At 37.9% G+C, this 26,517-nt stretch overlaps 1 protein-coding gene across 1 annotated transcript in view; it reads left to right on the forward strand.

Annotated features, from left to right (window-relative positions):
- The window catches only part of LOC143020268 (putative 4-coumarate--CoA ligase 3), a 343,617-nt gene extending 328,146 nt beyond the window's left edge, over nt 1–15,471 (forward strand). Inside the window, exons 10-12 of the mRNA XM_076176492.1 lie at nt 8,604–8,773; nt 8,972–9,127; nt 15,107–15,471. Of these exons, the coding sequence (XP_076032607.1) occupies nt 8,604–8,773; nt 8,972–9,127; nt 15,107–15,382 (602 nt within the window). The 3' untranslated portion in view covers nt 15,383–15,471. The remainder of the gene's footprint in view (nt 1–8,603; nt 8,774–8,971; nt 9,128–15,106) is intronic.
- Nucleotides 15,472–26,517: the final 11,046 nt, after the last annotated feature.

A 26,517-nucleotide genomic window follows, 5' to 3' on the forward strand; every position in this document is an offset into this window, starting at 1 on the left:
TCTATAGTTAGTAGGGTCTTCCTTGCTTCCCCTGTTATATATTGGTACTATATTTGCTCTTTTCTAATCTTCTGGAACTTTTCCTTCTTTCAATGAACTGCATATTAGACTATGTATTTTGTCTGTTAGTTTATTCCTGCATTCTCTCAAAATCCAGTTTGCCATTTCATCTGGTCCATGCGATTTTCTGACATCGAGTTTACTCAAGTGATTCATTGTTTCATTCCTTGATACTTCTATCTCTTTCATAAGGGGGACTTAATCATCCCACTTGATATCTCTAGGTTGTATGTTCTCCCTCGTAAACACTGATTTAAAATGCTTATTCATAATTTCTGCCATTTCTATTTCCTCTGTGTATTCAACTCCTCCTTGTCGTAGTTTCTCTAATTCTTGTTCATTTTTCAGTTTGTTGTTTACAAATCTGTAAAATAGTTTTGGTTAATTTTTACATTTTTTATGACATCTTTTTTGTATTTTTTCTTTTCTTCTCTGCACATTTGTAAATACTCATTTCTATAATTAGTATATGTTTTCCATTTTTCAGGTCTTTTGTCTTTTTTACATTTTATCCAAGCTTTATCCCTTTTGTCTCTTAACTCCCTACATATTTTGTTGTATCAACACTTTACATATCCTTTTTCTTGTTTTTGTCTTGGAACATACTTTTCCACTCCTTTATAGATTTTTGTCAAAATATTCCATTTCTCTTCTACTGTTGTTTCCTCCTTGTGTATCCTTTCCCAGTCTGCTTTTTTAAAGAATTCTCTTATTTTATATTTTTTTTTCCATACATCAATCTTCCCTTTCTATATTGTTCATTTTTTCCATGTATTTTTTCTCATGTAGTTCCAGTTCAAGCAATACATGGTCACTTTTACTTATTTGTGTCTTGTATTCAATCTTGTCCACTATTTTGGGTTCTGATGTGATTATTAGGTCCAATCTCGATGGTTCTTCGTCATTTCTATACCTAATATTCTCTTGTATCCATTGCATCATTGTATGTTCTATAATCATATCAAGTAGTACATTTCCCCATAGGTCTTCTCCACCCTTCACTGTCATCTCTTCCCAGCAGATTTCTTTACAATTAAAGTTACCCATTATAACTATTCTTTCTCCATCTTCCATTATCTTATTTAGTGTTATCCTTGTGTCTTCTAACATATTTTTCTGTTCTCTCTTTTCCCATGAAGCCATTTTAGGATGCACATAATTTACAACAAACTTCCTGCTCTTCCTATCCCTGTCCTCCGCTTCTATCATAATCATCTCTATTGTTTCCATAGGTGACATTCCTCACATTTTTATCCTTCTTAGTCAGGAACATAACTCCACCCCCTTGTTTACCTCTCTGTTTCTAATCCAATAATTATATGCACCATGTCATACATTGTTGGATGGTAGTTGGCTTTTCAATTTTGTCTCTACAATTCCCACTATGTCCAGTTCTTTTTCCTTCAAGTAGTCATTCAGTTTGTGCAAGCCTGTTATTAAGCCATCTATATTTGTGTAAGACACTTTTAATTTTCTGCTACTGCCATCGTGTTTTCTGTTTCATTTCCGTTTTTCTCTGCTATGAACCATTTCTTCACTTTCATACCCACTACTCTCCAAAAGAATTTCTCTTTTTCTGTCTCTGTTCTTTTCTTGTTTTTTCCTTAGCTTCTAGTCTTTTTATTTTTTCCTCTCTTTCCTCTTTATTCATTTCTCTTTTTATCCATACCTGTTTATACTGATCACTTTCTGCTAGTTTCCCTGTTTTTGATAAGATAATCTCTGCTGTCATTTGTGACCTGAATTTAACCTTAATTGTCTGGTCTTACCTGTATTGTATTTCCCGAGCCTATATATTTCTTCAATTTCTTCCCTGTTTCTTGTTCCTCTTGAACTACTTCTATTCCTTCTCTTTTACTCTTGTGGTCCTATTTGGATTATGCTTCTCTTCCATCCCTAATATAATTATACATTTCTCTTTCTCTGCTAAGTCTCTTACTATATTCTCCTTCTCTCTCATCACTTTAATAACTGTGGCCTTGGTTCTTCCATCTGTTGTGTCACTATATCTTTAAATACAATTGTGTTGTTCTCTTGGACAATTTTCCAACCCTGTATTTCTTTTGCTATGGACTCTTTATTCTTTTTATTATTCTTTAATTCCTCATTCTCATCTTTTACTTTTTTTTAACTGTCTTTATAATTCTTCTATTTCTTTATTTAGGTTTTGGTTCTCCTTCTTTAGTTCTTCCAATTTATCAACTCTTTCTGTAATCCATGTAAGTTGGCTGAACCTAACCTACCAATGTTTGGTCATTTTCTCTAATTTTTCCTCTAGACTTGCTTATCGGGGGAGGTTGGCATCCCCTCCCCCCCCCCTTCATTAAATCCATGGAAATTATTATCTCCACTTTCTGTTGTGCTGTTCTTATCTATATTTCTAAACTTAATGCCTTTACTGATAAATCTGACTTCACCTGCATCGTCTGCAGCCCTCTTGTTGACATTTCTTCTGACATCCAGGGGAGCCCGTTCATCTTCCACATTTCCTTCCATTTCCCTCAGTAATCCCTCCCTTTCTCCTTTTTCTTCACCTTCCCACTACACCACGAGCTTTCCCCTTCCCTACAAATACAATAAAGGTACTTCCTCGTTGAAATTCACAAAAATTGCACTTCTTTTCAGGAGTTCCAATCTTCGCCGTGAATCCAACGTACGTGTGTATGTGTGTGTGTTTCTAATGAGACTGCAAGAACATTGCAGAGAGTTGAACAGAAGGGAACAGGGTTTGGTGGTTTATATCACGAGGAATATTAGCATGAGTTAAATTGGCAGGGCACTGAAGTTTTGTACAAAGACAGCAAGAAGGGCATCAGACTGTTATATGAAGTTGGGGCCAGTGACAAGGATAGCACCAACAGATCTGTCACACTAAACCCTCTCTACAGAGGGGCAAGGGAGAGAGTAGGTAGGGCATCAAACCAGTAGCAGGCAAGGAATTAGGTGATCTGGTGACCCATGAAGTTGTGACATTTTGTTGCCAAAGGGTTTCTGGAAAGGGATAGACCTAGGAATTCCAACCCCTTCATGGGATTCCCATGGTTCACTCTCAGTGTAACACATTTGTTCACCTGAGGTTTTAGAGTAGTTCCTATTTTGCTGAAGATAGTCCCTTTGCATTGAAGCTGAGTACCTTGAGATTCAACATTCTTGGGGGCAAGGGATTATCTTTTTATTACCCCTTAAGTTTTGCAGCTGTATGCATGGTATAACAATTGGTTTTCATTAACAGATTAATTGGAGCACTACATGAAGGTTTGCTATTTGCCTGCTCTCTAATCATGGAGTTGACATTCTCGGTCTTCAAGAAACACCTAAAGACTCAGCACCAATGAAACTTCCTGGCATGTGTCTCATTGTGTATTATCCAAGCTCAGTTCATGGAAGTGCAATCTATAACAGTGACAAAACCATCATCACAAATAGTTGCGATGTCTTGGACCATGGAATGGAAATACTAGAAATAATGACAAAACATCTCAATGTCATATCAGTATATAATTCACCACCAGTGCATTTCAAATGGACCCAAGGCCATTCACTAGAAATTAATGCATATCTCATTATTGGAGATTTTAATAGCCGTAACACCATATAGGGCTACAACCAGAAAAATTCTGACAAGCAGATGAGTATTGGGTGCTTAACAACAACTTGACAATCCTGCACAATGCCAAAAATTAAGCATTGTTCATGAATGCCAGATGGGGGACATTGCATTCATGTCTATAAGTCACTTTCCAATTTTTGAAAAGTCAGTTAGTGATCCATTCCTAAAATCACAACACAGTCCCATCATGATTATCATGAAACCAATTATCAGAGCCATGGAATCAAATTTGAAGCCCAGATTCAACTACTGCAAGGCCAAATAGGATAATTTTTAAGTGGAGCTAGAAAAAAAATCCACATTGAACCAAATCCAGCCAACTATGAAAAGTTCTGAAAACTTGTTTGAGCCACTTCAAAGAAACATGCCCCCAGTGGCAATAGGAGTAGTTACGTCCTGTGCCTATCAGACTAAAGCAAGGAACTGTCCAATTAATACATGCAGTCATACGAGTTAGACCCATTTGTTAAGAACACTATCCAGCTAAGTGAACTCTCCCTACCCTCCACAACTAATAGCAGGAATGGACATTGGCAAGAATTAATATCCAGCATAGACATGACAAGGAACGGCAAAAAAGCATGGGCCACAATGAGTAAACTCAACTGCAACAAGGTAATTCAAAGAGTGGCTGCAGTAACACCCAATGCATTGGGAAACCAAAGAAAGATCAGAGTTACCTGAAGAGAACAAAACTAGACATGGAATGTGCCATGCATGAGTGGAATAATGTATTTGTATCATTCATCAACAGAGAATATCAGGAAGCCATGAAGCACCTCAAACCTAATAAAGTGATACAAAACTTTGGTACTATGACTCAAACATGGATAGTACAATTATGCAACTGTGCAGCTATGCACAAAATCACAAAGATATAGAGAAGAGCTAAAGTTGCAGCTCTGCAGAAACCCAATAAAGATCCTAAAATCCCCAAAAGCTACTGCCCTATATATTTCTTTTGCATATTATACAAACTGTAGGAACACATGATAATGCCCTGAATATCACTCAAAGTAAGATAGCATCTATTGCTTGACCAAGTCATTTTCTAACTCCAGTGGTCATGGGTCCTTAATATGACCCAGCATATTAAGGACAATTTTGAGGAGGGGAAAATCACAGAAACAGTCTTTGTAGATCTGACAGCTTCTTATGATATCATAAATCACTGTTTACTTCTCCTGAAACTTCATACAGATTATCCAATCACTCTTAAGGAACAGACAATTCTTAGTAGAAATGGACTGTCAACAAAGCAGGTGGAGAAGGCAGAAGAATGGCTCTTTGTTGACCCCTCTGCTATTCAACATTTACACACAATGACCTCCCACACAAGTGTGTTCATTCCATCTCAAAAACCACCAAACAAGAATGAAGCTAAACATTATATGGAATAAGAAACAATTTACCAATGGCGAATTCCCAGTTTGCCTAGAGGTAACCCTAGATCGAACACTGTTCCTCAGTAAACACCTAAGAAAACTGAAAAGTGGCCATCAGGAATAATATTCTATCAAAACTGTTGAACTCAACCTGGGGAGTTGACTCAAAAACATACTGTTAATCTTCCCTAGTCCTTTGCTATTCCACTGAATAGTATTAATCAATAGTGTGGGAGAGATCATGCCATGCAAACAAAATCAACCCCCAAGCTAAATAATTATTGACACACTAAGACCAACACCATTACTAGTGCCCTATTGCCTATCAGGTATTGCCCCCCCACACACACATACATATCTGCCAAGAAATACAAACTAGGGTTCAGAAATACCACCAGGAATATGATGAGATGCATCCCCTGTTCAACCATGAAGAAGTTGAACTTAAAATCCAGCAGGAGTTTTATGACTGCAGCCTTGATCCTGTAGAAGCAGCAACAACCAGGGTTGAATTGTGGAAAGAAATAAAAAATGGCCCACCAAAAAAAGCCATCCAGACTCCAAAACCAACATCACCCAAAAAAGACTTGGTCACTCTAAACCAAGCAAGAAGCAGAGTTAAGAAAACCAACAATAACTTGCATAAGTGGGGTCTGGTCCCCTCTGCTGAATGTTAGTGTGGCCAACCCACTTAGACCATGGATCACATCCTCCATGAGTACTGTCTAGGACCAACTTGCACTAACATTGACCTATTAGAAGTGACTCAAACTGTTCTAACATGAGCACAATGCTGGTGCAAGAAGATATGAGTACATGTATCCACCATCTTGGCACCAGGAGAAGATGGCTGCAGACCATGTGGTGTTGGTCCAAGTGGTAACTGACTGATTCAGGGGTTGCATAACTCAAAGGATCAAGTCAGGCAGCCTCTGCAATTTTGTTTCTCCAAGCCAGATTGGGGCCACCCGTCCCGACTTGCATAAACAAAGAAACGAACAAACGAGGAGCATGCCGACAGGAGACCCTCTGGTCCATAACTAGGTCGGATGCGAAAAAATATATAATAACGATAGATAAATAAATAAAAATTACAATATAAATAATAATAAATAAAATAAATAAACAAACAGGTAAGTAGTAAGTAATAATAAATTGACGAGTGACTAGTAAACAAGGTCACTTGGAAATCATGCCATGATATATGCAGGCAACAGATGCTTGAGTGTATTTTACTAGTCCCAAGGGCACACTTTAGTGCAGCCAGACCAAGGGTAAATCTCTGGCAGGCTCTTCATGTAGTCGCCTGGAATTCTTTCCCTTTCCCATGACAATCGGTTACCCTTTTTATTGGCAGAGCTCAATAGATTTAGATTGGATATAGTGGCTTTCTCAGAGTTGAGAAGACCAATCAGCAAGATCTGGTTGGGTAGCATCGATAGGGCCCACCTAGTGGAATGTCTAGCTAACTACAGTATGCTGTTGTAGAGGTTACTCAGGTTGATGAGTGAATGATATTGATGAAGCCGAAGCACACCTTGGGTTTCATCTCTTATTCCATTATATGCTCTTATTGAGGTGTATGTAACTGAAAAGATGTTCTATGCCAAACCCCAGTGTCCATCATGAGAGACACCCCTGTTGTTTTAGGCAATTTCAATGTGTTTACTGGCACCAACAAAGTTGGCTATGAATTATGTATTGCCTCCTAATCATTCCAACCCCAACCCCCCCAACTCTGAAACCAGGCATACTAACTGTTCTCTTTTTCTGAATTTTGCAAAATCCAGAAGTCTGAGGATTGTTACTTCCTGGTTCCAGAGACATGAGCCACATTAATGGACATGGTATAGCAATGCAGGAGTGGCAAAGGAAACTGATCACATACTTTTTAGTGCTCTTTGGAAGATCTTACAGAATTGCAAAGGTTTACTGTAATGTTGAATATGTTAGGACTGATCATAGGCATGTGGTTGCAGTACTAAAACTGTGTATCAAATCCATAATCACTTGGAATTCATCTGGAGAAGCTCTGGGATGATGCATGTACTCTGGAGTATGCGGTAGCAATCTCAAATAGATTTGAAATGCTTGACATTTTTGAGGACGTTGAACAATTGTGGGACACCTTCAAACATGGAGCTGAAAGCTGTTGATAAGTGCACTGGAGACTGTATAAGATTGAGGAGTGATGTTGCTTCGCAGTAGAGACTAGAGAGTATATAGTTCAGCCATGCTGCCAGAGTAGTTTGGTACTAGAATCGATACAGGACTCAGAAAAATGACAGACTGCATCTCTAATAAGGATAGATAAAATGAGGCACATCAGGAGATTCGCTGAGGACATTGAGGGCCATTTTAATGCAAATTACCTTAGGTCTGCTGAACAAGCCCTGAAGAAAGTTCTCTCTTTAAAATATGTAACCTATGGGAGCACAGTTCAAACAGCAGATGGGCAACAAGTGTCAGGTGTGGAGGGGTGTAGTTACTTTGTCAAGTAATTTGAGCAAATGCCCATGGAAGATCCTCTGAGTGGCCAGCTAACCCTTGTTTAATGTTCACCAGTGGTTGCTGATCCACTCACAGATGGAACTCCACCCTCTTTAACGGAGGTCTAAGAGGTATTAAGTAAGTTGAAGGGTGGAAAAGCAGGTGCCATCTGCCATATAATTGCACAGTTGCTTAAAGCCAGAGGTAAAGCTATGATTTGTGGGTAGCATGTGGTGTTTGCTGTTTGGCAGTCTGGTATCATTCCCTCTGACTAGAAAAAAAAAAGGATCTGGTCTTCCCTATCTGGAAAAGGAAAGTGAATTGGCAAATTTTCAACAACTACCTCAGTATTACATAGTATTATGGACTTGCTCAGCCAGAATAAATGGTGTTTCTGATATTTTTAGTGGAAGACTAAGATCTGTATCAAGTCACCCATATTCTTTGTTTTACTGTGAGATGTGGACATTGAGTGCTGCCTTGAAGAGGTGTCTCAATGTATTTGGTACCAGGTGCCTTGGGAGTATCATGGATTATCACTAGAATGACTTTGTATCATACCAGAGAGTGTTCCGTAATACTTGGTCAAGCCCTGTTATCAGCATAATTTGTTAACATCAGCTTCAGTGATACAGGCATATGCCACATTCCCTGATGTTGATTCCACCCACAGGATTCTCTCCACTAAAGACAACCCCAGATGGAGAAGACGAAGGGGACACCCACAGAACTTATGGCTGGGGAAATTGATCCAACATATTGAGTGTTGTTTGAAATAGGAAGGGTGACTGCATCGAAGCATGCTCGGAGAGATCATGAGTGAAGTGCATCACTTCACTTGTGGGATCCCCCCCCCTGCCCCGGTGTATGTTCCCAGTTGAAGGTGATAATGATGCTGATTCCTTTATTACATGGCTAAGAGGAGATACATATGTGGACAGAGTAGTAGAGATTAGGAATGTCAATCTAATCCAGACATGATTGTGCTTGCTTTGTATTTTTTCAGTTATAGGTTACAAGTGTTTTTTTTTTTTTTCAATTGACATTTCTCTTTACAGGTTATGGGATGACAGAACTTTGTCTTACTCATGTGACACCCATTGGACAGGAACAGATTGGGTTCTGTGGTAAGCTGGTGCCAAATGCTCTTGGAAAAGTTGTGGATGTAAGCACGGGAGAGAGTTTGCCTGCTAATGGTGTTGGAGAAATCTGCATAAAAACTCCTGCGGTAAGCTAGAAAACAGAGTTTTTCAGCACTGTTAACTAAATTACTATAAGATGGATTGTATTACTGATGAGTGTTTTCTATTGATATACAGGTGTGTAACTATCTATACTGCCTTTCCCTGTTTTCAAAATCATATCCTTCCCAATATATCCAGAAACCAGTGCAATTTTTTTTTTTTCTTGTTTTCCTCTTCCCCAGATGATGACAGGCTACTTGAATCGTCCTGATGCCACTTCAGAGACCATTGACAGTGAGGGCTGGTTGCACACAGGCGATGTCGGCTTTTATAATGAAGAAGGCTACTTTAAAATTGTTGACAGGACTAAGGAACTTATTAAAGTTAAAGGACTACAGGTAAGATAGTGATATATTAGAAGTAGTACATTATATACATGAATAACAAGGTTGGAGGAAAACAATGGGATTGCAATTTATTGAGGTAAATTAAAGTGGCGTTTGCTTATTTGGATGAGGAAATGATAAAAAAAATTCTAACTACACTAATAAGACTAAAACTTGAGTACGCAGCAACACTATGGACACCCAGTACCAAAAAGAATATAAAAAAATTAGAAAGAATACAAAGAACAACAACAAAATTAACACCAACTCTTTCCAAACTGACATATGAGCAAAGACTGTCCAAACCAGAATTACCAATTCTGGAACAAAGAAGGGAAAGAGGAGACTTACTGACTATCTGTAGAATAATGAAAGGAATGGAAGTCTTAGATAAGAATGACTTGTTCATATGGGATAATGGTAAAACAAGAGGATACGAAAAGAAACTAAAAAAGGATAGTTACAGAAGAGATCTGAAAAGGAACAGCTTCCCACACAGAGTGATTGATATTTGGAACAAATTAGACAATGAAACAGTGTGTGCAAACACTATTCAAGATTTTAAGAAAAAACTTCATGCTGAGAGATACAAAGACAGGTCACCATGAGCATAGCTCTCTTCCCGTATAATACAACTAGGTAAATATAAATCAATCAATCAATCAAATCAGCCATCCCGAGTCCACTGCTGAACAAAGGCCTCCTTCATAGCATTCCATGATTCACATGACCGCGCTAACCTCTGCCATGTCACTCCTGCAAACTTCTCAATCTCATCTCTCCACCTTCTGTCTGGTCTCCCTCTTCCACGCTTCTTATCTCGCGGCATCCATTCAGGTATGCACTTGCTCCATTGCTCATCAGCTGTTTGCACTAACTTACCTGCCCAATTCCACTTCCTTTCTTTTACTACCTCCACAATATCTTTCACTCTAGTCTGCTCTCTTTCAGTCTCTCAGCATTATTCCCATCATTGATCTCTCCATTCTCCTCTGTGCAGTTCTTAGTTTTGTTTCCATCACCTTTGTCAGTTTCCAAGTCTCACACCTGTAGATTATTGCTGGCAGAATGCATTGATTGTAAACTTTACATTTCAAACATTATGGTAGAGAGCCTCTCAGGATTTTATTATACCTACTTGATGCTTTCCAACCAATTGTAATACATCTTTTTATTTCATTATCATGATCTTTTGTCACCTTCACCATCTGGCCTAAATAATTATACTCTTCAACTTCAAGACTCTCACCATCAAATCTCTACTTTGAACTTACATGTTGAACTTTACTTTGGTTTTACTCTTATTCATTTTTAAATGTACTTTGAGACTTTACTTGTTCAGACCACTCAGTATATCTTGCCAGTCTTCTGCTTGTTCTTAAATAAGAATAATGTCATCCACAAACCTTAGGTCGTTCAAATATTTGCCATTAATCTTCAAACCTTTCTTTTCCCAACTCAACCGTCTGAAAATATCTTCCAAGCAAGCTGTAAATAGTTTGGGTGAAATTGTATCACCTTGCCATACTCCTTTCTCAGTCTTGATCTTTTCTGTATCTTTATGTAGTCAAGTTATAGTGGTACCTTTTGCATAAATCTTTTCTAAAACTCTTACAATCTGATCATTTGTACCCTGCTTGCATAACAAGTTTAGTAATGATATTTGTACTACTGAGCCAAAGGCCTTCTCGTAATCTACAAAAGGTAAACAGAGAGGTATATTGTATTCTGTCATTTCCTTGATTAGTTGGTTTATTGCCTGCAAATGGTCTAAGAGTTGAATATCCGCTCCTAAAGCCTGTCTGTTCTCTCAGATGGTTTCCATCAAAAACTTTACTTAGTCTATTTGTAAGGATCTTCGAGAATACTTTATATACATTTGATTGCAAGCAAAGCAGTCGATAGTTACTAAGATCCTTCTGGTCTCCTTTTTTATGAAGCAGAATCACTATAGCATTACACCACGCATCAGGAACGCTTTCTTGACGTAAGCACTGGGTGTACAACTGAGCTAATTTAATATAAACTTCTTTCCCTGTGTCTTTCAACAGATCTATCGATATACCATCTTCCCCAGGTGCTTTTCCTCGTTTCATATTTTTTAGAGCAAATTCTACTTCTTCCTTTGTAATTTCTGGTACACTACTAATGTCTACAGATGAATTTACTGACTCAACTATGGTCTTCAACGAGTAAAGCTCTTGGTAAAATTCTTCTACTCTTTTTACCATTCTGTCTCTGCATTTAATGATTTCTCCATTTCTATCTTTCAAACATATCATTTGCTGTCTTCCTAAAGCATGTCTGTGCTCGGTCCGTTTAATACTTTTACCTTTCTGAATAGTTTCCTCTATTTCATCCATGTTTCTCTTTCTTTTCTCTGATCTCTGCCTTTTGTTGATAAGCTTGTTTAGTTCTATTCTTTCTATTTCATCTCTCCTGCTTTTAATCTGCATGATCCTTCTTTTAATTATGTAATTTGTAGCTTTAGAGTATTTGTTTTCTCTAATGTTTTTTGTACTTCCTACTTTCTCTGCTGATTCCCTAATGATATTCACTAAATTCAAATTCATATCTTCAACGGTGTCCTCATTTGTTCTTAGAGCTTTGAATCTATTTTCAATTTCTAACTGAAGTTTCTTCTTCTTATCCTTAACGTTTTCAAGGTTTATTTTCTTTTTTAAAGCTAGTTTATTTCTCTCGGCTCTGAAATTGAATTTAGCTGTGCAACCTACCATTCTATGGTCATTACCTATGTTGACTTTATTTATCACTGTAACATTACTAACATTTTTGTTTTCATCTGATATGAAGTCTATTTCATTCTTTGTTGTTCCATTTGGACTTCTCCAGGTCCATTTATGACCTACACACTTTTGGAAGAAGTGTTCATTATCCTCATGTTGTAGTTCTCTGCAAAATTGACTAACATCTCTCCTCTGTCATTTCTTTCACCTACTCCAAACCTCCTAATGCACGTCTCATTTCCCAGCTTCCCCATTTTAGCATTAAAGTCCCCTATTACCAACATGTACTTACTTTTTTCTTGATCCATTACCTAACTTAAATCATCTTAGAATAACTTGACTTCATCATCTGAACTCTGTGAAGTTGGTGCATAAACCTGAACTATTTTTAGAGTGTACCTTTTACAGTCTAATGACAATCCAAGCTACCCTGTCCGATAAACTACTGAACTTGATTATGTTACCAGCAACCTCTCGGTTGATCAAGAATCCTACTCCACTAGATCTTTCTTTGTCCTTACCTCTATTAGAACAGGTAGGTGACCATCTTGTAATTGTATTAGCTTTTCTTCTGTCCTTCAGACTTCACTCAGTCCTACGATCTCCCACTTGATGTTGTCTAGTTCTTCCATTAAACTCTCCAGCCTGTGGTCCTCTGAGAGAGTTCTTACATTGTAAGTGTAGACCTTTATTTTCTTCATGTTGTTTAATGTCCAAGATTTGGATCTGCTTGGACAGTGCTTATTCACATTCGGTGGCACACTGCCCATAAGCACACAAGGCAATACAGTTGGACCTTTAGGAGATGATGATCCAACAGGAATGCCAGTTATTGTTTTGGTTGTACTATTCATGGTTACTATGAAGGTTTTTTTTTTTTTTTGGCATTAATCTCACTTCTGTGCCAACTGGTTTCTCGTGAGATATTTCTCTAGTGTCACCTTATATTCGGTGAAGCCCTATATCTATAGGGTGCCCAATGGTCCACGCCATCATTATGATGGTCCCCATATATCAATGAGGAATTTCCCTGTTTACCATCAGGGATGTGCCAATTAGCAGTGGGTCCTGTGACTGTGTGTGTGAGCTGCTCTTTGTCTTATCTTACAAAACCTGTTTGATATGGGTGACCCTGCAGAGATTTCCTCTCTATTGATATAGCTTTTGTAATCATTAAGATTCTCAAGCCTATTCACCACATCAAGGTGTCAACTCTTGGATAGGGATCACAGTATATGACAGATAATATAATGAAATAGTGTATTTTAGTATGAAGATAGTGGAAGTGATAGAACAGGTAATAAATCGGAAGGTAAGTGGGAGCTCAAATTAGAAAATAGTTCAAAACTGTGGCAATTGAAGATGAAGGTAATAGTGAATTGGTTGTTGGAAATGAGCAGCAACAAGATAATGAATACAGAAAAGTTATAATTGAGCTATAAAAAGTACTCAAAAAACAAAGTGCCCATAATTATGTTTAACTTGTACAGTGTTGGAGCCAAAATTGATTTTTTTATTTTTTATTATTGTGTAAATCAACTCAAAATGATGTAAAACCAACAAATCTTGCTTATTTTGATTCACCTTAGCCTAGAAGTGGATAAACTGGGTCGATTTTGTTGAGATGTGCATGCAAAAATTTGGTAGAACATCCGTAGACTTTCTTTCACTCTTCACGCAGGTTGAACAGGTTGTATTTTTCAGGGCAGCTTTGTTAGAATGTCAGAGAGTGAAAGAATTTGACATTTACGATGTTTCAAATCAATGTACAATCACCCTTAATAGTCTGACATTTACAGAAAATGTGTTTGTAAATAGCTTTTATGGAGTTTTTGGCAAATATTTATCACTGTATTATGAGTTTATTTTTTTTTTTTTTTTTTTTTTTTTTTTTTTTTTTTTTTTTTTCTCTCTCTCCATGGAGGATAGGTGATTGGGGTATTTCTTATTGTTTTGGTAATTGTTTTAGTAAGCATCCATCACCATTATTGCCCAGCCACATTTTGTATTACACATTTATTACAAAATTGGCAGTGTGAAATTGCCAGTTCTTTACATCTGAATACATAAATAGCACCTGCCTAACTGTTGAAGTACAACTTCACCTCCTCATACTATGTTTCATACACCAGAGTTGCATAAATCATGTCCTAAAGGCTGATTTTATACCCCAAGTTACCCCCCAAAAATTGCTGCTGGGATTGCCATTTTGTCAATAAATAAAAAATATTGGGTGTCTTTTATAGCCAATGGATTGGGCCACTTGGTCATTACCACAGATTTGACCCTCAACGTAATGTCTATTTTTGGCAAGTTTTTTCATTTGTGGCATATAACGTATGTCACTGATGCTGTAGGGGTTAATATAGATTGAAAACTAGATTGAAATGACAAAATCAAAGGAATCATATAAAATAAAACATGAGGTAAGGGGTTATTATAACATTAAAAGAAGAGAAAAATAAGTTGAAGGACAGTTTCACCACCTTATGCCACTTTTGCCACTTTCTCCCCATTTTTGCCTTCAACCCAACTTTGTCAAGTTCTAGACTATTAGTTTCTTTTAGATATAATCTTTTCATTGATAGTCGTCTTTCTCTCATTTCGCTATATTTTTCTGCCTAGGAGAATTAAATATAGAGTTTTTCTTTATGTATCTTTTTTCCATTAATTTTCATTCAGCTTGCTCCAAAGGAATCCCCTGAGAGCACATATGCAAGATCCTACGTGAGCTTTGCAGTGATGTAGTGATTTTTTAGTTCAATGATCTTTAACTTTATATTTAAGATCCTCCCCAAAGGGAATGATCTTACAATCATGAACCAATTGAATTTTCTCCACCCTTTCACAAATCAGATTCATTGTTACAAGTCTATATGGCAATATTGTTTACTTAAATAATCTCAAATCTACATATCTTACTTGGGTTACAAAGAATACCACATTGGCAATTCATTTAAGCCCCCAGCTATTGTTTATATGGATTTTATTACCTACACAAAGTGGAAAATGAACTTATGCAACTTGCTTGCTATATTGTTTTATAAACACCTACCCCATAGAATGCAACACCCATCTTCTACTCCTCTTTCTTCTTTTCTACCAGCCTCTTACAACCATATAATTTGACTTGTAGAAGGTTTGATGTATTATTATTATTATTATTATTATTATTATTTTTTTTTTTTTTTTTTTTTTTTTTTTTTTTATATAAGACTTGTAATTCAATGTTCTCTAATTATAGGTTTCCCCATCTGAGATTGAGGATGTTCTTCTTCAGCATGAGGCAGTCCAAGATGTTGGTGTTGTTGGTGTCCCACATGACCAGCTGGGGGAAGCACCCCGAGCTTACATTGTATTAAAAAAAAATGTTGAAGAAAAGGCAATTCATCAGCATCTTGAAGGGCGGTTGGCTACCTACAAACACTTGTCTGGGGGAGTTTTCTTTGTTAATCAGCTGCCAAAGAATCCAACTGGAAAGTTACTAAGAAGGGAGTTAAAAAATATGACTGTCAGTTGAAATCAATATGGAGACTGAATAGTGCATGAAAAATTATATATTCTTGTATTGTGATTGTTTATTCAATTATATGACACTGTAAAAACTTATACTTGTACTTTCTTTAGAATAACCAGTGTTGGTTATTCTTTCCTTGACCCTCATTAAAAAAAATAAATAAGTGACCTTCACTCCACACATTAAAGATCAATGTGAAGGCAAACAGGAAACTGAACATACTTGGTACTGACAAACACAGAATTTTGACAGTTGGCTGAATGTATGGAAGAAAGTCTTCCATAATTACAACAGTGACAAGTTTTCTATACTTACAACAGCAACAAGTACCGGATCGTAATTATAATTGTTATCCAATGCCTTATATACTCTAGTGCAAAAGGATAGAAGATTAGTCCCATACTTACCCTTGGAGAAACCATGTTGTGTGTCATGAATTAAATTATGTCTCTCGATGTGATCACTGAGTCTATTTACTATTATTGATTCGAGCACTTTACCTATAACCAATGTCAAGCTGATTGGCCTGTAGTTGCATATAGATGATTTATCTCCCTTCTTAAAAATAGGAACAATGTTGGCCTGCCTCCAAGCAGTAGGCACAAAACCAGTGTCTACCGATTTATTGAATATTTCAGTTAACTGGTCGCAGATTTCAAAGTTACACTCCTTAAGCATTCTCGGAAAAATTCGTCTGGACCCGGGGATTTTGTAGCTTTAAGTCTTTCAATCTGCTTAACTACTTATCTAACCTCTCATTAGTAAACATTGAGAGAAAATAATTGTTAAACTCCTCACTCATTTTTTCCTCTGATTCTAACATGATATTTTTCATTGCTTTTAATTGGGCCTATTCTTTATTTTTTGTTCTGTAGAGGTTAAAGAAACCTTATGGGTTGGGTCTTGCTTGACTGGCAACCTTAATTTCATAGTTACGTTTCGCTGAACGTAAATTCTTTTTAACCAGCTTTGCCATTTCATTATATCTTGAACTAAGGTGTGTTTCCCCATTTTTCATTTTTAGGTAAAGTCCTCTTTTCATTCCAATCTCATGTTTCAGTCTGTCCGTCATCCATTTGGGAGTATTGTTATTCTTCTGTATTGACTTCAAGGGGATAAATGTATTTTGTGTATTAATAATTAAATCAGTTATATTGCTATACATTTCATCCAAATCGCTGACCTGACTGTTGAGCCCCCGCCCCCGAGTGACCTGACCCAAGGTATGCATATTACCCTCTGTGACCCGACCCCTGATTTTTATATTCTCAAAGTTGGCTCTACTGAAGTCTGGTACTTGGACGTTATTCATACTTTTTAATTCTTCCCAAATAATATTATATCTTTTTTCTTGATGATCGCTACAGCCTAGACTATCTCCCACTTTTATGTTACTCATTAGGTGCTCATTATTAGTTAAAAGTAAGTCCAGAGTATTTTCTCCCCTCGTATAGCTATAGACTCTAAGTAAATTAACAGAAGATGGAAAAACTACTTTAACAACTTCTTGAATATACCAAACAATGTGGAACTAGATGAACCAGAGAGTAATGTAGAGGAAATTTTTAGATAGGACAAAGGGCCAATTACAGTTGAGAAAATAAAAACGTACTTAAAACAAATGAAAAATGGTAAAGTAGCAGAAGACAATTCCATCTCTCTACATCTACCTCTCTCTCCATCTATCTATCTTTCTCTCATAAACACACACACACATTGGTCAAAGTGGCAGCGAAGTTTGGACTGGAGTTATCCAAGAATTTCGAGGATCACAACGACAAGGAAGTACCTGTGTTGTATTTATAGGGAAGAGGAAAGCTCGTGGTGTAGTGGGAAGGTGATGAAAAAGGAGAAGGGGAGGGATTACTGAGGAAAATGGAAGAATATGAGGAAGGGGAAGACTGGGTCCAGGAAAGCAGACACCATGTCAACAAACGGCAACTGGATGAAAATGAAGACGAAGGGGTTAGCAAAAATGTAAAGATTAGAAATATAAGAGCAGTGCAATGGAAGGTGAAGATAACTATTTCCATGGATTTAATGAGGGAGGAAATGACAACTTCCCCTGACTAGTATATTGAGAGGAGAAACTAAAAGAAATGAATGAAAATTAGGAAGCTAAGTTTAACCAAATAAAGTTAATTACTCAGAGTTGATAAGCTGGAAAAATTAAAGAAGGAGAATCAAAACCTTAACTAAAGAAATAGTAGAATTAAAAACACAGTTAAGCGAAGTAAAGGAAGAGAATGAGGAAATAAAGAGGAGTAATAAAGAGTCCATAGCAAAAGTGGTAGGTGGTTGGAAAAAAGTACAAGATAACATTAAAATGGAATTTAGATGTATAATGAAACAGCAGATGAAAGAACAAACTGAAGACACAGTTATTAAAGTGATGAGAGAGAAGGAGAATATAGTAAGAGACTTAGCAGATCAAAAGAAATGTATAATTATATCAGGAATGGAATAGAAGTATAATCTAAATAGGACTACAAGAATAAAGGAGGAAAAGGAAAAAGTAAATATATGAGAAGTAGTTCAAGAAGATGAACCAGAAATAGGGAAACAAATAGAAGAATTGTATAGGCTCAGGAAATACATTACTGATAAGACCAGACCAATTAAGAATTCAGGTCACAAACGACAGCAGAGAATATCTCGGCAAAAACAGGGAAAGTAGCAGACAGTGAACATTATAAAAAGAGAAAGGAATAAAGAGGAAAGAGAATGAGAAGACAAACAGACTAAAAGCTAATGAAAGAACGAGAAAAGAACAGAGACAGAAAAAGAGAAATTCTATTGGAGAGTAGTGAATATGAAAGGGAAGAAATGGTTCATAGCAGAGGAAAACAGAAGGGAAACAAAAAACACAATGGAAGTAACAGAAAATTAAAAGTGTCTTGCACAAATATAGATGGCTTAATAACAGGCTTGAACAAACTGAATGATTACCTGAAGGAAGAAGAACCGGACATAATGGGAATTGTAGAGACAAAATTGAAAGGTCCACTACCACCCAACAGTATAGGACATGGTGCATATAATTATTGGATTAGAAACAGAGAGGTTAAACAAGGGGGTGGAATTATGTTCCTGACTAAGAAGGATCTAAATAGGAGGAATGTCACATATGGAAAGAATAGAGTAGAGATTATTATGATGGAAGTGGAGGACAGGGGTGGGAAGAGCAGGAAGTTTGTAGTAAATTGTGTGCCTCCTAAAACGGCCTCGTGGGAAGAGAGAGAAAACAAAAGTATGTTACAAGACACAAGGATAACACTAAATAAGATAATGGAAGATGGAGGAAGAATAGTTATAATGGGTGACTTTAATTGTAAAGAAATCTGCTGGAAGAGATGATAGTAAAGGCTGGAGACGACCTATGGGGAAATGTACTACTTGATATGATTTTAGAACATACAATGACTTTCACCACCCCTAGTCACCACAGTCACTTAAATTTGACTTGTAATATCACTCGTCTCGAGGCCCCTTGCCTCTCGTTACGTGAGGTTCACTAATATTCAAGTTCCTCTTAAGTAGTAGGCCCAATGCCTTCTTTTTCCTGTAGTCTCACTATTTTCTAGGCCCCATGCCTATTCCTCTCGTCCTTTGGGTTAATAAAAGGGTGGTGAATTTTCTTTCTTCTTTCACTGTAATTTCACCTTCAGCTTACACTCGGGATCTCTTTTCTCTCGTCTCTACATCGTCTCCTGATCCTCTCTCTCTACACCCTCTCTATATCTTCTCCCTATATCTTCTCTATCTCTTCTCCCTCGAGATCCCGTATCTTACGCTGAGCTACCTTCGTCTGACGTCACTAATTTTTCTAAACCAATCCCCGGTGACTTCTCAAGTAAATGTCACTCCTTATGGGCGTGACTTTGAATTCATGCACCAATAGTTTTTTCCTCCTTCTCCACCTTGCACCAATCCGGAAAGCTATCACAATGCCACTAGCGATATTGTTTATCTCAGCATTAGTCAAACGAAGGTAACCTGCGCTTACAATGTTGTGATTACATAATCGATTATAAAAACAGTCACCACCGTCGGTGTGTTTACATAGACAAAACGTCTGAATTATTCTAATACCCTAGCTCATTTCCATTCGTACACTACCGGCCTCTTACAATGACGCAATGGATTCAAGAGAGTACTAGGTATAGAAATGAGGAAAAACCATCAAGACTGGACCTAATAATCACATCAGAACCCGAAATAGTGGACAAGATTGAATATAAGTAAAAGTGACCACATATTGGTTGAACTGGAACTAAATGAGGAAAAATACATGAAAAAATAAACAATATAGAAAGGGAAGATTGATGTATGATTTTTTTTTTTTTTTTTTAAGATAATTCTTTCAAAAAGCAGACTGGGAAAGAATACACAAACAGGAAACAACAGTAAAAGAAAAATGAAATATTTTGACAAAATTTATAGGAGTGGAAAATTATGTCCCAAGACAAAAGCAAGAAAAAGAATATGTAAAGTGCTGGTACAACAAAAGATGTAGGGAGTTAAAAGACAAAAGAGATGAAGTTTGGATAAAAAAAAAAAATAATAATAAAAAAAATAAAGACCTGAAAAATGGAAAGTATATACTTGTTATAGAAATGAGTATGTTCAAGTGTGCAGATAAGAAAAGAAAAAATGTTAAAAAGATGTCATCAAAAAATGTAAAGATCAACCAAACAATTTTACACAGAGGAAATAGAAATGGCAGAAATTATGAACAAACATTTTAAATCGGTGTTTACAAGGGAGAACATGCAACCTAGAGATATAGAATGGGAGGAGAAAGTCCCACATATGAAAGAAATAGAAGTATCAAAGAATGAAACAATGAAACACTTGAGTAATCTCGATGTCAGAAAATCGCATGGACCAGATGAAATAGCAAATTGGATTTTGAGAAGATGCAAGAATGAACTAACAGTTAAAATACATAGCCTAATAAACAGTTCATTGAAAAAAGGAAAAGTTCCAAAAGATTGGAAAAGAGCAAATATAGTACCAATATATAAAGGGGAAAACAAAGAACCCCTTACTAACTATAGACCGGTCTCTCTTACAAGTACGATAGCAAAAATTTGTGAAAGAATTATCAAAAGTAGATGGGTAAGGCATTTGAAAAAAAAAGTACTAAATCCAAGGCAATTTGGATTCAGACAAGGACGATCATGCGTCACAAACAATGTGTTTAAATTCAAGGCTAATAGATGTAACACAAGAAAGAGATCGATGGGCTGATTGTGCATTTCTAGACCTGAAACAAGCTTTTGATAAGGTGCCATATAAGAAGGTGCTTAAGAAATTAGAAACTGCAGGGGCAATACAGGACAAATTGCTGAAGTAGATGGAAGACTTCTTGCATGAAAGAAAAAGTGAGAGTGGTGATAAGAGACAAACACTCTAATTGGGATGAAGTGATATGTGGTGTTCCACAAGGAACAGTTCTGGCCCCAATAATGTTAGCTATATATATTAATGATATGGATAAAGGAATTGAAAGTTATATGAGCTTTGTGGATGATGCAAAATTGTTGAAAAAAGTGAACACTGAAGAAGATTGTGAGTCACTACAGAGTGATCTCAATAAAGTATGGGAATTGAGTAGGAAGTGGGCGATGGAGTTCAATATCAAGAAGTGTAGTATAATGGAATTTGGAAAAAGAAAAAAAAGTGGGATAATATAAATAGGTAAAAGAATGAATAAAAAAAAATTGAAAATGAGAAGGACCTTGGACTCATTATTATGAATAATATGTCCTCTGAGAAGCATATAAACAATTTTTTTTTTTTTTTTTTTTTTTTTTTTGAGAAACTTATAAGAACAATCAAAGTGGCTTTTACATACCTGGTCGAAGAAATGGTGAAGAAAATACTAGTTACCTTGATAAGACCAAGCTTGGAATATGCAGCGACGATGTGGTGACCAAGTACAAAAAATGTATAACAAAACTTGAAAGAACACAAAGAGCAATTACAAAATTAGCGCCAACACTCTCAGAACTATCATATGAAGAGAGACTAGCAAAATTTGAACTACAGACATAAGAACAAAGAAGAGAGTGAGAAGACTTGATAACTATTTATAGAATCATGAAAGGCATAGAAATTATTGATAGAGAGGATCTAATAAAATGGGATAGTAGAAATTCAAGAGGACACGGAAAGAAAATCAAGAAAGACAGCTATAGAAGAGATCTGAAAAAGAACAGCTTTCCTCACAGAGTAATAGACAGTTGGAACAAGTTCGATGAGAAAGTAGTGTGTGCAAAAACAATAGTTGAGATAAAATTAGATATGAAGAGCATAGCTCCCCTTTCCGTAAAATACAACTAGGTAAATACACACACACTTTCGTCGGATGGCCGGCGAAGATTGGAGTTCTGAAGAAAAAGTGAAATTTTCGTGGATCTCAACGCAAAGGAAGTACCTTATTGTATTTACAGGGAAAGGGAAAGTTCGTAGTGTAGTGGGAAAGCGAGGAAAAAGGAGAAGGGGAGGGATTACTGAGGGAAATGGAAGGAAATGAGGAAGGGGAGTGTATATGTCACCATATGCATGGTGAACAATATCACACTCACTCACCGGACTCCTTGGCGCCAGACCACGTCCGTTCGAATTGCTGAGTGGACATCTTAACAGCCTAGCATACCACCCCGAGCGCCCACAAACAGACTCACGAACATACACACATAATGGATGCCATTAGACACGACCCACATAACTCACGGAAACATTATATATTAACGAACCACCCCCCTGGATATGTGTACATACCAAGTTGTAAAACAAATGTAGTAGGTAATTAGTGGGTTGTCCTAGCCATGTGAGGCGACGGACTTTCAAGGTAGAATTATTAAACAAAAGGACAAAGCGCACCTCAAGCTTTGCTTGGTCAGTCGTTTCCGGCCAGCAAAAAGGCCGTGCAACTCTCTCGAGCGAGGTTAGGTGTGAGGTGCTCCAGAGATTAACTCAAAAGAACATTGTGTAAGGTGGTGTAGAGACAAAAGTGTATAAGCAAGAAAAACGTGTACCAGTGATGTGTTATAAAAAATGAGCATAGTATATAAGATAACAAGATAAACTCTAATAATAAAATAAGAAGAAAAGGAGCCGTTGAGAGTTTATCTTCCCCGCACTAAGTCCTGCCTACGTAACCCCACACCAAAGGAGGTTACATTAATGGGCGGCAGCGGTGCTCCCACGCTCTGAATAGAAACTACGTCCTCAACCATACAATCAAGGTTACGCAACCACTCCAATTGGCGAGCGTTAGTTTCATTTCAATCTCCGAAGAGACAAGCCATCATATACCACATAACACTAATTACACCCAAGCCTACCACAGAAGGCCGAATAAAACCTTCAGCCATCAAAGACTCAAGCCACGCCTACCAGCTCCACACAGACCACCCGTGTCGAACAACACCACGTCTACACACTCCCCCTCCACCAACCACCCCCTCCGAGACGGCAATCTGACGTCTAAGATTGCAGCTTAGCAGTCGAATCTTAGAATCGGTGGTAAAGTCGAAGGCTTTCGATTTCAAACCACCTGGTGGCAGTGACCTGCCAGCCCTATACTCTGTAGACAGATGTCTACAGTGAACCTCTGTCAGAGTGAATAACCGTTCAACCCCACACGACACCCCTTCAAGATTCCAATCCAACTTCAAACAAGACTCCCAATCTAGACATTATACTTCAAGCAACCACAAGATCCAATCTCCGAGAGAGGATACTCCACCTCACCCCCCCCCCTACCGTCCTCAGCCAACTCCTCCGCCATTTCGAACGGCGCACCACCTCCTACATTTACACACCACGACTTCAGTCAAGACGCAGTGGACCCAGGCCGACGAGACACGTCCACAACTACCGTCACCAATCACCGTGAGTATAAAAATAGACTCCCACTAATTTTCCCGTTCTTTCATCAGAACCGGACGAGCATCTAGTTCCACCCCCACTCCCCCTCATTATCACCTAGACCTAAAAGCTTCGCCCTCATCCCGGACCAGGAGCTTCACAGCAGTTAGCGGGTCAACATTCTCGTTACACACACCAACCACCCACCCACCTTCGGCCGCCTACATTTGCTTAGCACCGCAAATCCACCACCCTGCTAGACATCGACGTACCAGCTGATAGGGCTCACCATATTTAGGTACCCCTATTCATTGATATATCCTCTGTATATTTCTAGATAACCTGTCCACGTACCAAAGGCACGTAAAATTTACGTTAGCCTCCGTAACATTAATAATTAACAACAGCCTAACTTCATTTTTTTTAAATAATAACAATACATCCACCAGTGGATTAATAACTTAAACGAAACAAAGATCATTATACTTAAGGTTTTTTTTTATTTTTTGTAACATCACTAAGATAACAACAAATAATGCGTGACTGCATATCAGAACCAAAATAAGTAAAGTGCTAAATAATAATATTACACCTCTAACAGTGATAAGTAATATATAAAATATGCCAATTTTATTTTAACATATATTTGCATATGCAATAATTTTTCTAGATTTAACTATTACCCAGTTTTACGTACATATCATGTTCATATGCATTTTTCCAGTTAAGTAATTCTTGTTTACACTATATACATTTTTAATGTTTTAAGTATTATCCATATTATATTTAATATAAATTACATAATTTTACCAATGTAACCCTTTTGTTATAATTACTGCTGTAAACCCATATTATATATACCATTGTTAAGTGATACATGCATCTCTAGTTAGACACTAACATGGCTACAGGTACGAGAGCCAAGGTCAGAAATTTACTTGAAGGATTTCTTTCCGCATCTAAAGAAGAAAAACCCTCTCATGACTCAGACCATGCCACGACTAAGGCAGATTCTCAAATACTTCCTGAGGATTACTATGACAACATACCCCTTCACCATGACCACTCACGGGAAGACCCTTTTAACCCGACCCAACTACAACACTTCCCCAACCCCCTCCCCCACTCCACACCAAAACTTCAAGTTACCCCTCAACTAGACCCTCAACAACGACCCACCACACCTCCTCGCAACCCCAAATTCCCCCTCAACTAGACCCTCAACAACAACCCCCCCACACCTCACCGCAACCCCAAATTCCCCCTCAACTAGACCCTCAACAACGACCCCCCCCACACCTCACCGCAACCCCAAATTCCTCCTTATGTGGACCCCCAGCAACAATCCCTGAACCCCACAACCCATACATACGAAAACTTAGCTTTCCCTTCTCCCAACTTCCCGTCAAGTCAACCTGCCTTCACCTCACATCCCTACCCACCACCTAACCTTGCCCCAACCCCATCGCAACATCCTCAACCACAACTCCAACCTACAGTAATCAATAATTACCAAACCATTACCCCTCTAACCGAAATCCCAACCTTCTCTCAAGCTAGCGGACTCTCCATCACTGACTTCCTAACGGCATGTGACATTTTCTTTTCTAAAAATCCAAACTACTCTGACTTAGATAAGATAAATCTATGCCGCCAGAAAATAGAAGCATCAGATGAGCACCGATGCTAGACAATGCTAGACAATCTGATAGCCACAGGGATCACATATAGCGATTATAAGCAGCATCTGTTAAATGTCTTTCAGAGCAAACAAGCAAACAACATTAACTTTCTCCTCACATTTCTAAATAATACTAGAACTCAAAAACAGACTAACATCAAGTATAATGTTGCTAACGCAATTAAGAAAATTAGGGAAAATCTAGAAAATAACAGCCCTTGGATCTGTACAACCACTACAGGAAAAAAGGCATTGACATTAGAAAACTTTTACACATTCCTGGAGATAGGCCTTTATCTTTCCCAACTCCCACCAAAGTGTCAAAGAGAAGCCACAAAAAGGGATTTAAACACTAGAAACCCATTAGCTTACACATACATATTAGACATAACCAACGCTTGCAACATCTCCCTCTCTGACCAGCACCATTTTGCTAGACTAAATAGCCTTCAGTCACACCAGCCCCCTAGCTCCAATACAGCGCAACCATCTAACTGGTGTTCCTACCATCTTTCAACAAGTCACAACACCAGAGACTGCATACAGAAACAACAAATGCAAGCACAACACCACACTACCCCTTGCTCAGTTCATGGAACTACTTCCCACACGGATTCTCAATGTAGAACGCAGCAATACCAACACCCGCAGACACAACACCACACTATCCCTTGCTCAGTTCATGGAAGAACCTCCCACACGGATTCTCAGTGTAGAGCGCAACAATATCAACACCCGCAGGCTCAACACCGCGCTACCCCTTGCTCAATTCATGGTACTACCTCCCACACAGATTCTCAATGTAGAGCTCAACAGCAAATCAAACAACTCCCACCCACCCCTAGACCCCCCAACATGTCAAAACCAACACGGCCAGGCAAATACCGCAACCTACACAAAACCACAACTCACTCCAACGAGGAATGTTCTCAACAAAAATCACAACCACAACCTCATCAGAGAACAAACAAACAAGTTACAGCACCTCGACAAACACCCTCCTCCCACACAACACATACAACTCAACACCGATTGGGGGAACGTGCACCAGCCTCACGCACCAGACCACCATAGGAACGTCCGACACACCACACAACTACATCACCCTAAAGGTGACATTAGATCAAATTACTGTTGACATGATGGTTGATACAGGAACAAACCTGAACCTCATCCCCAGAGCTCTCATGATATGATTGATCTGAACATAGAGGTAAACAATTCCCAAGTAGGTATCACATCCTTCCACTTAGCTGATGAATGGAGTCTCGATCAACAAGGTATAATAGGTTTAAAGTCACTACAGAACTGGAAGACAATAATTAATTTAGATACCAACAAAATCTCCTTCCAAGACATAAATGACATCTCCAAAACCCCTGAAGCACCCGACCTAGACACACAACCCCTTTCATGTCTGTCTGGCTTAAATAACCCAAACCCCACTAAGAGCTACTCTTTCCGCCCACCCCCTTATGTCACCTCAAAGGCACTGTTGTCTAACACAGTCATCATACCCCCTAGACATTCAATAACAGTTCCACTATACATACCCGGAGTAATAGAACATCAGGAT

This window comes from Oratosquilla oratoria, chromosome 39 (genome assembly GCF_046742065.1).
Source record: "Oratosquilla oratoria isolate Oo_2021 chromosome 39, ASM4674206v1, whole genome shotgun sequence".
Classification (NCBI taxonomy): domain Eukaryota; kingdom Metazoa; phylum Arthropoda; class Malacostraca; order Stomatopoda; family Squillidae; genus Oratosquilla; species Oratosquilla oratoria.